Consider the following 12322-nt stretch of genomic DNA (forward strand, 5'->3'; position numbering starts at 1 on the left):
ATGGGGACCTGAGCACTGTGGCCTCTGGCTGTCCCTCTCTGGGCCTCACTCTGCGGGCTAGGCCGGGACTGGGCGGGGCCTCGGCCAGGTGTGCCGCGGAGCTTCGCGGAGCCGGAAAGTGTGTCCCCAGCGGCGACCCGTGCCGCGCTCCCGCGAGACGCTCACCTGCGACCCAGGTGAGCGCAGAGGGGGGCGGGGAAAGTGCTGGCCGGAGTCGGTTCACCTGGCGGGGCAGGTAAGTCCGGTGCGGGGCCGCGGGGGCGCGGAGCGATGCAGCCCCGGGTGGGTGACCCTTGGAGGCCGCGCCTGGACGGCGGCGGCGGGGCGCGGGCCCTGTTCCTAGGAACCCGACGCCCACTTCCGGGTGCGCGGGCCCGGCCGGAGCGGCCCGAATGGGCGCGGGGCTGGGCGGGCCCGGAGGCCTGGGGACTGGGGCTGGGCACACGGGAGCCGGGGCAGGAACGGAACCGTACGTGGAACGGCGGCGGGAGTCGCGGGCAATGGCGCTTGCGGCGAGCGAGGCGGTGCACGCTCCGACGGCAATGCGTATCCCGCGGGCTGGACGCGGTGCCTGCAGAGAGGAGGGCGGCTGGGGCTGCGCTTTGGGGGGTGCACCGTGCCCTGCGCTCGGGCAGAGCAGACCGCGCCTTGGTGACCTGAAGTTTGCTTGGGCAGAGGCTGGTGCAGCCGGCTGGTCCTGTGGACACAGGGAGGAGGGTCCCTGGAGAGTCCCGAGGCTGTTTTTGCAGAGACTGGCAGAAAAGCGAAGACAGTGAGAGGTCCGAGAGTCCCGGGGCCACCAGACCTTGGGGCATCCTTCGAGTGAGAGTCTCCCCAGGCCCTCCCGAAACACCCAGCACCGATAGCCCAGTGGAGCGCTAGAAAGACACTAATCTCTCCCCTTTTGAGAGATGTTTAAAAAAAAACATTTTTTGGTCATATCCAGTTAATTAAATACATATTTAGTTTTGGTTTTTTGAGACAGGGTCTCATATGACTTAGGCAGGACTAGAACCCACTATGGAGCCAAGGATTTCTTTGAATTCCTAATCACTCTGTCTTGTGCTGGGATGACGGACATGGCCGCCTCACTACTTACTCTAAAATGAGCCTATTTAAAGACGAGGAAACTGGGACCAAGAGTCTTGCCCCAGGCTAAAATAGAGGCTCGAATTGGTCCCACTAAGTTAAGTGTTACTAAGTTGGCAGGAGGAGAGGACCAGGGACAGTCGTAGCCTGGGCTGTTTGAGGGGCACTGAGGCCAGGCACTACCCATACATACCACAATAGGAAGGCTGGTTGGTGTCTGTTTGGTTTTGAGACAGGGTCTATCTTGGGTAGCCCAGGCTAATAATATTGAAGTCAAGGGATCCGCCTACCTTGGCCTTTCAAATGCTGGAATTACCTGAGTGGGCCACCATTGTTGGCTTACCCAAGGCTTTGTTCCCTTTCTCTGACTGGAGATGTGGCACAGAGCAAAGTGCCTGGGCTGAAGCGCCTAGCCTACTACACAACAAATCCTCTCCCTCCCCTGCTTGCTGCCTTGCTCTGTCCCCTCCCTTCTCTGAGCTTCGGATTCCTGGGCTGTGGGGTGAAGGTACGTGATTCGTATGGGAATTGTATGGACTCCATAATGTGGAAGATCTCTGCCTAGAGCCGGTTTCTGGCCAGTTGGCTGCTTTCTCCTCAGTAGTAAGCACAGCGCGGGCCCATGGTAAATGTGTTGGATAAGAATGTAATCAACGGCAGTCAGGCCTAAACCTTTGGTATGGAGGAGAGAGAGACAGCGACCCTGCTCAATGTCAGCAGCCACGATACTCCCACAGACTCACAAAGTGAAGGAACCGGGGAGGGGGGGCAGAGGGGCTGGATGCGAGCCCTCGAAAGGTGCCGGCTCATGCAGGCAGCTTGATTGGCCCTTTGCTCATACATCCACAGATGGGACGGGGCAGTTAGAGGAACCCTTTTGAGAACTTGGGTGAGGAGTGGATGGGGTCTGAGGCTGGGCCAGCTGAGTACAAGCAAAAGTGTGTTTGTGGGATCCAGGGATCTATGGGGTAGAGCACGTAGCATGCACGAGGCCGGAGTTAGGTTCCCAGCACCTGTGAAGGCAGGAGAAGCAGTAGGTCAGTCCCATCCCCTGCTACACTGTGAGCTTGAAGCCAGCCCGGGGTACACAAGAGCCTAGCTTGAGAAACGAGCGTGGCTTTGGACAACTTACTGAACTTTTGTGCTTCAGCATAGTGGAATAATCTATGAAGGCCTTGGAAATTGATTTATCCCAGGCAACGTGCTTAATATAAGCCAGCAACAGTCACTTTCCCTAGAGCCTGCTCTCCTGGGGTGATGGAGTTAGTCTGTTTTACCGCTGTTCCGTGCAGTGTAGGGTGCACAGTAGCTCCTCAGCGTTTGTTGAATGACTGGATGAATCCATGCCCAAGCTCACACTGATCAAAGCAGGGAAAACGTTTAGTCATGTCCTTCTGGATTGTGAAGAACATTGCGTTGTGTTGAGACTAGGTCTTGCAGTGTAGTGTTGATCTCAAAGTCAGGATCCTCCTGATTCAGCCTTCATGGTAGCTGCTGTGTGCCACCATGTTCAAATGTAAAGAACTTCAAAGTCATTTATTATAATTTCAGTGTGTGTGTGTGTGTGTGTGTGTGTGTGTGTGTGTGTGTGTGTGTTTAAGGGACAGGATTTCGAGACAGGGTTTCTCTGTACCCTTGGCTGTCCTGGACTCACTTTGTACACCAGGCTGGCCTCGAACTCACAGCAATCCACCTGCCTCTGCCTTCCAAGTGCTATGATTAAAGGCATGTGCCACACGCCCGGCCACGTATATTTTTGCTTTTGCTTTGGTTTTGTTTTTTCGAGACAGCGTTTCTCTGTGCAACCTTGGCTGTCTTGGACTTGATTTGTAGACCAGGTTGGTCTACAAACTCACAGAAACCCACTGGGATTAAGTGTGTGTGCTCCCGTGCCTGGCCGTGGCACAACAGGGTGGGAGGTGTTCCAAGAGGGAACTACCTCCTTCAGGTTATAGACTTCCAACGATGGGGTCCCACACAGGAACACGTGGTTCCCTCAGATCACAGTTGCTGCTCTGATCCGCCTGGAGCCTAAACCCCTTGTCTTATCCCTACTATGAAGTCACACAGAGTGTGTCTGTGCCGTGATAGTGTTTTGCAAAACTGACCCTGTTCTAGCCCCTGAGGATCATAGTCCCTGGGGAGACAGTGATTACAAGGATGACCCAATCATCAGGAGATCTCAGCAGAAAGTGTGGAAACCCACTGCGCTCGAGGGCCTCGAGGGCCTTGAAGAAAGCAAGCTGAGTGGGCCCCAGAGAAGACTGTAAAGTTTCAGGAAGAAAGAACTCCTGTATCCTCATCCAGCCCAAGGAATATTCCCCCCCCCCCAATCTGTCTCTACAGGAGCTCTCTAGGGATGTGCTGATTGGCGGGGTTAACCCATTGATGCTCACACTGCAGATGGGAATTCCACTACCCCTAAGAGCTATAGTGTCTGTTTCCTAAGCAAAGAGACTAGGCTATTTTGTTTCTCATAGAAATGTATATGTCTGGGTCTAGATAGATGGTTCAGCTAGCATACCTTTAATTTTAGTACTCAGGAAGAAAGTCAGATAGATTTCTGTAAGTTCAAGGCCAGCCCCGTCAACTTAGCAAATTCCAGGACAGCTGAGCTACATAGTGAGACCCTGTCTTGTGTGTGTGTGTGTGTGTGTGTGTGTGTGTGTGTGTGTGCGCGCGCGCGGGCATAAATTTTAGCAATCAGGAGGCACAGGCAGTGGATCTCTATTCTACAGAGTGAGTTCATTCCAGGACAGCCAGGACCACACAGAGAAATCGTCTTAAAAAACCAAAATAAATATATGATATTTTTACTTCCATTGATAATTCACATTGTCCATGTCCCCATTACTCCTGATCCCTGGCCCTGTGCAGACCATGCTGGGTTTAGTTACTGTGTCTCTGAAGTGGGGCTGTCTGCCCTCTCCTGAGGGTCACATCCCAGCATGTGTTTGAAGCAGGAATAATTCACAGTGTGTCCTTCCTATATTTGATGTCATTTCATCTCACTCTATTGGAAACATTGCCTTTGATTGCTTGCTTAAAACAGCACCTGGGAGGTCTCTTTAACCTTGTGAGCTTTAAAATTGTCACTGGCTGCAGCCAATAGAGGAGGCCAGAACAGGACTGTTGGTGGTATTTGGGAAGTTGGCATTGTTTCACCCAAGGCGTACAACGGTTTGTTTGTTTGTTTTGAGACAGGCTTTCTCTGTAGCTCTGGCTGTCCTGGAAGTCACTCTGTAGACTGGCTTCAAACTCAGAGACCTGCCTGCCTGCGCCTCCCAAGTGCTGGGATTTTGTGTGTGCCATCACTGCCCAGGCCTGGACACATTATTTATAATGGCCAGAGTGGGAAGTAGAAGACAGAGCTTCTGGTGTCCACAGCTTTGTTCCTTTCACATCACGAGCTCTTAGGACTCCATGTGATTAGATCAGGGTACAAAGAGAAAGGGTCAGCATCTCAGAGACAGCTAGCAGGCTGCAGAGACGGCTCAGTGCCTCAGAGACAGGCTAGCAGGCTGCAGAGATGGCTCAGTGCCTCAGAGACAGGCTAGCAGGCTGCAGAGATGGCTCAGTGCCTCAGAGACAGGCTAGCAGGCTACAGAGACAGGCTAGCAGACTGCAGAGACAGGCTAGCAGACTGCAGAGACAGGCTAGCAGACTGCAGAGACAGGCTAGCAGACTGCAGAGACAGGCTAGCAGACTGCAGAGACAGGCTAGCAGACTGCAGAGACAGGCTAGCAGACTGCAGAGACAGGCTAGCAGGCTGCAGAGACAGGCTAGCAGACTGCAGAGACAGGCTAGCAGACTGCAGAGACAGGCTAGCAGGCTGCAGAGACAGCTAGCAGGCTGCAGAGACAGGCTAGCAGGCTACAGAGAGAGACAGGCTAGCAGGCTGCAGAGACAGGCTAGCAGGCTACAGAGACAGGCTAGCAGGCTACAGAGAGAGACAGGCTAGCAGGCTGCAGAGAGAGACGGGCTAGCAGGCTGCAGAGAGAGACGGGCTAGCAGGCTGCAGAGAGAGACGGGCTAGCAGGCTGCAGAGAGAGACGGGCTAGCAGGCTGCAGAGAGAGACGGGCTAGCAGGCTGCAGAGACAGCTAGCAGGCTGCAGAGACAGGCTAGCAGGCTGCAGAGAGAGACGGGCTAGCAGGCTGCAGAGATGGCTCAGTGCCTCAGAGACAGGCTGCTCCTCCAGAGGACTCTAGTTCCATTACTGGCATCCATATGGCAGCTCACTGTACAGACTAAGGATAGCTACTGGCCAGCAAAGCCTTACCTGTGGACACAGCTCGAGTCTGGCCCTGCATCGTCCCTCAGGTTGCCTCAGCAGTTCACTCAGAGCCTCACTATATAGCCCTGGCTGGACCAGCACCCTCTGCACAGACCAAGTGTCCTCACATTCACAGAGGTCATTTCCTTTCCCCCAGTACTGGCATTAAAATTGTGAGTCACCGGCCAGCCTTTTTTTTTTTTTTTTTTTTTAATACGATCTCACATACTGGGCTGGCTAGCCTGGAACTCACTTTGTAGTAGTTCAAGATGATCCAGAACTCCTAATCTTGCCTCCATAACCCAAGTGCTAGGTCTTTTGTCTTGAAGGGATTCCTAGAAAACTGAACCATCAAGTACCGTTCATTTATCATTGGTTTTGCCTTGCCTGACACACGGCCAGTGGGAAAAAAAAATCATAGTTCAGAGATTCCTAGCAAACAAAAGAGGAATGAAGATTAGTATTAATAATTTAAGACAAAGATGTTTGCTTTTTTGTTTATTTTGTGTGTCTCTATCCTCACTTGAAGACACACGCTTGTAGAAATCAGAGGGCACCTTTTGGGCAGAGCCATCGTCCTAGTCCGTTAAGATTATTTTTGTGACAAGGAACCAAAACTGCTTGGTTTTGCTAGGCCAGTAGTACACTCCTTTAGTCCACTACTTGAGAAGGGAGGAAGGGGGCCCAGGAGTTTTAAGAGCAGTTTTGGCTGGGAGGCCAAACACAAGGCCCTCTCTTGTCTTAACAAAGCCAGTCCTTTCCTCTTCAAAAAGCAAAAGCAAGGCCTGCTTGATGGTAAGTGTTTCTAGGACAGCGCATCTGAGTAAGAGGGGAGACTCATGTCTGGGATGAAAGTTATGAAGGCAGGGAGGATGGCAGTGATCTTGGCCAATCAGACAGAAAGACATCTGTTGAGGAGAAGAAGCACTGGGCTTAGTGATGCTGGAACGTGGGAAGTAAGGGCCCTGGAGAGCTTTGCTTGCTTGTGGTAAAATATATACTAAAATTACCATTTTAATCTTTTGCATCTTTTTTTTTTTTTTCAAGACAGAGTGTTAGCCTTGGCTGTCCTGGAGTCGCTTTCTAGAACAGGCTGGCCTTGAACTGACAGCAATCCGCCTGCCTGGGATTAAAGGCATGCACCACCACGCCTGGCGAATTCTTTTTTATTTAACCTTTACTTTTATGTGGTAGCCAGAAGGCAGCACCCTTGGGCTGCAGTTGCATGTGGTTGGTTGCTAGTGGCCCTGTGGGTGCTAGCAATTAAACCTGGGTCCTCTGGAAGAGCAGACAGTGCTCTTAACTGCCGAGCCATCTCTCTATCCCCCATTGATGAACTTCTGAATTTTTCTCACTTTATGGCTATTGTAAATAATGCTACCATGAGTATTGACAAACAAATGTCTGTTTAAAATTGCAATTTTCAGTTCTTTTGGGTATATACCAGGGAGTGAATTTTCAGAGTCATATAGTAATTTTGAGGGGCGGAGGTGTTAGAAACACTTTATTATATGTATATTTGATATACATATTTGAGATTTTATTTGTTTTGAGACTGGGTCTATGTATCCTTTGCTGTTCTGAAGTCACTATATAGACCAAGCTGGCCTTGAGCTCACCGAGATTCTTTTATTCCCAGCAGAGGTTTAATTTACTTTAATGTATATAAAGTATACATATATGCACCTCATGTGTGCAGTGCCCACAGAGGCCAGAAGAGGGCCTTGGATCCCCAGGACTGGAGTTAAAGAAGGTTGTGGGCTGCTTGATGGATGCTAGGGACTGAAGCCACGTCTTCTGGAGAGCAGCCAGTGCTCTAAACGGAGCCATCTCTGTAGCCCCATATACACATACTCTTTAAATGAGTAAGGGCTGGAAAGATGGCTCAGTGGTTAAGATCACCAATGGCTCCCCCAGAGGACCCAGATTCCATTCCCAGCACCCACAGACAGCTCTTAATTGTCTGTTAACTCTAGATGCAGGAGCTCCTTTAACCCTCCCCCGACCTCCTTGGGCACCAGGCACACATGTGGCACACATACATATATGTAGGCAAAATGTTCATACACATAAAACAAATCTAAAGAAAAATTTAAATATATTTGTGTGTACTTGTAGAGTGGGGGCAGGCTCTGCCTTTGGTGCAGTGTGTGTGGGGAAAGACATAAGAGGGCATCACGCCTGTGAGGCTAGAGTTACAGGTGGCCAGGAGCCTGTCAAGCAGTAGTGCACGTGTCTACTGTTGAGCCATCCATCCAGCTGCTTTTGTGTTTTTTGTTTGCAGTGCTGGGGATGAACTTAGGGCCTCATTTATGCTATGTGGGCCGTCCATATTACATTCCCTGTTCTGTTTACAGTCAGTTCATAGTCACACTAGCACAGCACAGCACAAATGGTCCATTTTCTCTGCATCTCCACTCACACTTGTAATCTTCTATGTTTTGTTTTCAAAAATAGCCGTTCACTGAGAAGTCCAGGAGATTTTAAAGCCTAAGTTAGACCACAAAAAGAACTTTCTCTTTGGGGCAAGAAGATCTCAGCGTTTGCAAGGGTTTGCAGGATGCTCCATTTATCCTCATCACAGGCTTCCCAGAAGTCTAAAGCTCTTCAGGTCAGCCCAGGGGCTTCTCTCTGACCTCCTCCTGGCTTCTCCCCTGCAGGTGCCTGGCTGTAGCAAGCCATGCTCTGAACCATGCCCAGGCCGGGACAGCCCCGCCCATCATCTGGGCCTCCACGCTTGGGGCCCTGGGAGCGGCCCGCCGAGCTATGCCTGGAAGCCAATGATGAGCGCTCCCAGCCACCTCCAGGCCGCCGCACCCGCAGGCCAGACCCCAAGGACCCCGGCCACCACGGGCCAGAGAGTATCACCTTCATTTCAGGCTCTGCCGAACCAGCCACCGAGCCCCCAACCTGCTGCTTTCTCTGGCGCCCCTGGGGGTGGGACTGGTGCAGAGCTGCCTTCTGCTTCCGACGCTGCAGGGATTGCCTGCAGCGCTGTGGTGCTTGTGTGCGGGGCTGTAGCCCCTGTTTATCTGCTGGGGACCCCACTGAAGGGTCTGCTGAAGCCACCTGGGCCAAGGAGCATAACGGTGTGCCCCCCAGCCCGGACCGTCCACCCCCCATCCGCCAAGATGGCCAGCGGGTCAAGTCCAGCGTGGGCAGCAGCTTCAGCTATCCCGACGTTAAGCTCAAGGGTATCCCGGTCTACCCCTATCGCCAGGCCACCTCCCCAGTCCCTGACACGGACTCCTGCTGCAAGGAGCCCCTGGCGGAGCCTCCTCCCACGAGGCACAGCCTGCCTAGCACCTTCACCAGCAGCCCCCGCGGCTCTGAGGAGTACTACTCCTTCCATGAATCGGACCTGGACCTGCCTGAGATGGGCAGTGGCTCCATGTCGAGCCGGGAGATTGACGTGCTTATTTTCAAGAAGCTGACAGAGCTGTTCAGCGTACACCAGATTGACGAGCTGGCCAAGTGCACGTCGGACACCGTGTTCCTTGAGAAGACCAGCAAGATCTCAGACCTAATCAGCAGTATCACACAGGACTACCACCTGGATGAGCAAGACGCAGAGGGCCGCCTGGTGCGTGGCATCATCCGCATCAGCACCCGCAAAAGCCGCTCCCGCCCCCAGACCTCGGAGGGGCGTTCTGCCCGTTCTGCTGCCCCTGCTGCTGCCCCCGACAGTGGCCATGAGACCATGGTAGGCTCTGGCCTCAGCCAGGACGGTAGGTGGACCCTAGTAGGAAAGCTCTGGGTACTGGAGGGTGGGCTGGGTTGTTCGAGGGGCTTCCCTTTAGCCTGTAGCACTCTTGGGCACGTGAAGCCGACAACTTAAGGAGCATGCAGACGCTGAGAGCTCTGGTCATTGCACCGTTCCCAGCAACTTTTTATACCTTCAGGCCTAGCCTCTGCAGAAACACGGCATAGGGATTCACACTTGTATCTCCAGAATTTCAGAGGTCCTGAGTTCAATTCCCAGCAACTACATGGTGCCTCACAACCATCCATAATGTGATCTGATGCCCTCTTCTGGCCTGAAAGTGTACATGAAAGCAGAGTATTGTATACGTAATAAAAAATGAATCTTTAAAAAAAAAATTTGCACCACCAGCCTGGCCTAACCAAACACCCACACCCTTGTTTTAAGCATACTCCGCTATCCTTTTGTACAGTGAGTGCCCTTCACTGAGCTGCAAGAATAGGGACAGGGACTGAGCTTTATAGAAGACTATGATAATGACCACTGCTTATTACTTCCGCCCTAGAACTGACAGTGCAGATCTCCCAGGAGACTACGGCAGACGCCATCGCCAGGAAGCTGAGGCCGTATGGAGCTCCAGGTGTGGTCCTGACCTAGCCAGAGGGTGGGAACCTACATTAGGTGCCCTTCAGATGATCTTCTAGCTTCCTTTGGGGCGGGTGAGGACGGGGTCACAAATGGAAAAAAGGCCTGAGCAATCACATACCCACTGCAACCTTGGAAACTGGCTTGAAGAGAAAAAAGGTTCCCAAAACAGGGCTAGAAGCTCCCTGTGTGATCTCTGCTGTCCTGCGGGCCTTCACTGCCCTCTGACAACAGCTGGGGTTTAAACATGGCATGGGCTGCCCAGGCTCAAGCCCTGCTCTCCCTGGCTATGGGCCGTGTCTGAGCTCCTTCCCCTCTCTGAGCCTCTGCTTCCTCCTCCAACCAGGGTACCCAGCCAGCCAAGACTCCTCCTTCCAGGGCACGGACACAGACTCTTCAGGGGCACCCCTGCTGCAAGTGTACTGCTAACCTCCACTGGCCCAGCAGTCACGTCCCTTTGGAAGAAACACAGCCAGCGGAGGAGCAGCCAGGACCTCTGGGGAGGCCATATCCTGAGCCCAGAAGCAGTGGCCTTTCTGGCTTCTCTGCCTTCCCTGACTCATCTCAGACCATGTACATTTCACAAGGCCCTGGTGCCCACATCCTCCGCCTCTCCAGCTGGACTGACTGCTACCTGGGCCTGAAAGCAAAGCGAGCAAAGTAGCTTCCCAGTTCCACTCCCATGCCACCCTAAGCGATTATGGAAACTAAGTGGGTTGGGTGGGGAGAGCAAGGTCTCTGTGATTCCATGGGCAGTGCCCACTTGTCTTATTGCTGAGCAGTTCTATTGGTTCTTGGCTATTCTGTATTGTTAACATGACCATAGTTACAATTATATACACCCGCCTGGTCATCTGAGTTACATAGTCCAGCTGTGCTGGTTGCCCTCGTAGCTGCTTTGCATAGGACATAGGTATCCATTTAGGTTCAGCACTGGAATAGAAGGGCATGTTGGAAACAAGATGGGCTTAAGCACTGGCTGCTCTTCCAGAGGTCCTGAGTTCAATTCCCAGCAACCACATGGTGGCTCACAACCATCCATAACATGATCTAATGGGCTCTTCTGGACAACAGGCGTACATGCAGGCAGAGCACTGTATACAAAAATTTTTTTAAAAAGACCAGCTTTGGGACATAAGGAACCATCTACAGGGGCTTTGCCTGGACTGCCTTGCTCAACTGCTTCTAGATGCCCCTCAGTCGATCCAAGTACCTCATCACGAGTCAGTGGCCCCACTCACCTCTCCTTGGTGCTCATGCAGCTGTTTTTCACCTTAGCTCTTGCTGGCAATTTGAACGAGCCTGGTGTTTCAAGACTTCCTTGTAGCTAGCAACTGGCCACCAAACCCCGGAGCTGGGCTCCCTGAGGCAAAGGCAGGCTCCCCTTGTTTGAGCACTGGGGCTCGCTTTGTCTGGGGCCCTTACTGTTCCCTTAGCAGACCCTTAGGCGCTGGGTCTAGTACAAACCATCAATCACAGCAACTTGAGGATGAGGTAAGGGGCACACACGTACAGTGCCTGCTAGGTTAGGAAGTCTCAAGTCAGTTCTTCAGCACGTTAGCACAAAGTAAGGCCCTGGCTTAAGGATTTTTATTTTCAGTTTATCCCCAGCACTGCAAAAGGAAAAGGGATGTAATGCTGCTCACCTCTAAGGCCACCTAGGGATGCCAGCAAGGACTGATTGTTGAGTTCAAGGCCAACCAGGGATGTGTGTCAAGACTCTGCCATAAGCAGGGACAGGGGTTGGTTTACTAGTGTAGAGTACGTGATTTTACAGAGGACAGTCTCAGTGCTCGGCACCCCCATTCCTATCTCCAGTTCCAGGCAGTTTGACACCCTCTTTTGAACACTGCACCAGGCACATAGATGGTACATATATATAATACAGTCAAAACATTCCCTCACTTTAAATAAATCTATTAGAAGACTACAGAGTAACCACAGTAAGACTTACCAGTCCCTAAACTCTAGCCTTGGCCTAGAAACTAATTTCCCAACAGCTTTGTGACATAGTTTGCATTCCCAGAAAAAGGTCTATCAAAACAGGTACGTACCTGTACCTGCACAGCCCCTGTGCTCAATGGTCCCCACCCTATGGTGGATGCAGATGCTCCAAGGGCCAGATTTGAGCACAAGTACCTCTTGGCCCTCTACTGCATAGGCACTGGCTGAGGATGAGTAGGTAAAGCGCCCTACTGGACTGTACCCTGCCTCCCCAGCTCCCGCACCCAGGCAGTGGCACTCGGCTTTATTACTCTCCTGCTTCTGGCAGACAGTCCAGTACTTCTGGGACTGGGCTACTGATAACGTCTGCTGGAAATCTGTAACCAAAAAGACTCACCTTTGCTCAGAACCCTTGCACACGTGGCTCAGTGGAAGGCACTAGCACAAGCCTGGCAACTGAGGTGCATCCCTGGAACCCCCATACACATGATGTACCTGACACAGAAGGTGGTAGCATGTGTGCATGCACACAATAAAAATTAAAACCTACAACCTTTGTCATAGTTCTCCCTAAAGTCACAGAAGCGAGATCCAGGTATCAAGAACCTGCTCTAGGTGCCGGGCAGAGGTGGTGCACTCGGGAGGCAGAGGCAGGCGGATCGCTGT

At 52.2% G+C, this 12322-nt stretch overlaps 1 protein-coding gene and 1 pseudogene across 5 annotated transcripts; one reads left to right on the forward strand and one right to left on the reverse strand.

The window, feature by feature from the left end:
- The first annotated feature begins 55 nt into the window (after window positions 1-55).
- Window positions 56-10553, forward strand: KDF1 (keratinocyte differentiation factor 1). 4 transcript variants are annotated; one of them, XM_084785280.1, is made up of 4 exons: window positions 56-235; window positions 8025-9092; window positions 9633-9707; window positions 10059-10553. In XM_084785280.1, exons 2-4 carry the CDS (start codon window positions 8057-8059, stop codon window positions 10139-10141), a joined length of 1194 nt encoding a protein of 397 aa, XP_084641406.1. In that variant the 5' UTR covers window positions 56-235; window positions 8025-8056; the 3' UTR covers window positions 10142-10553. The 4 variants fall into 4 exon arrangements, with proteins under 4 accessions (XP_084641406.1, XP_084641403.1, XP_084641404.1 ...); XM_084785277.1 differs by having other exon boundaries at window positions 57-235; window positions 7822-9092; XM_084785278.1 differs by having other exon boundaries at window positions 57-176; window positions 7822-9092.
- LOC311599082 lies at window positions 220-1597 on the reverse strand (annotated as a pseudogene). The gene has a single exon. The product of its transcript is annotated as an uncharacterized misc_RNA (transcript).
- Window positions 10554-12322: the final 1769 nt, after the last annotated feature.

The sequence above is a fragment of the Acomys minous genome (genome assembly GCF_964271855.1).
Source record: "Acomys minous genome assembly, chromosome: 6".
NCBI lineage: Eukaryota > Metazoa > Chordata > Mammalia > Rodentia > Muridae > Acomys > Acomys minous.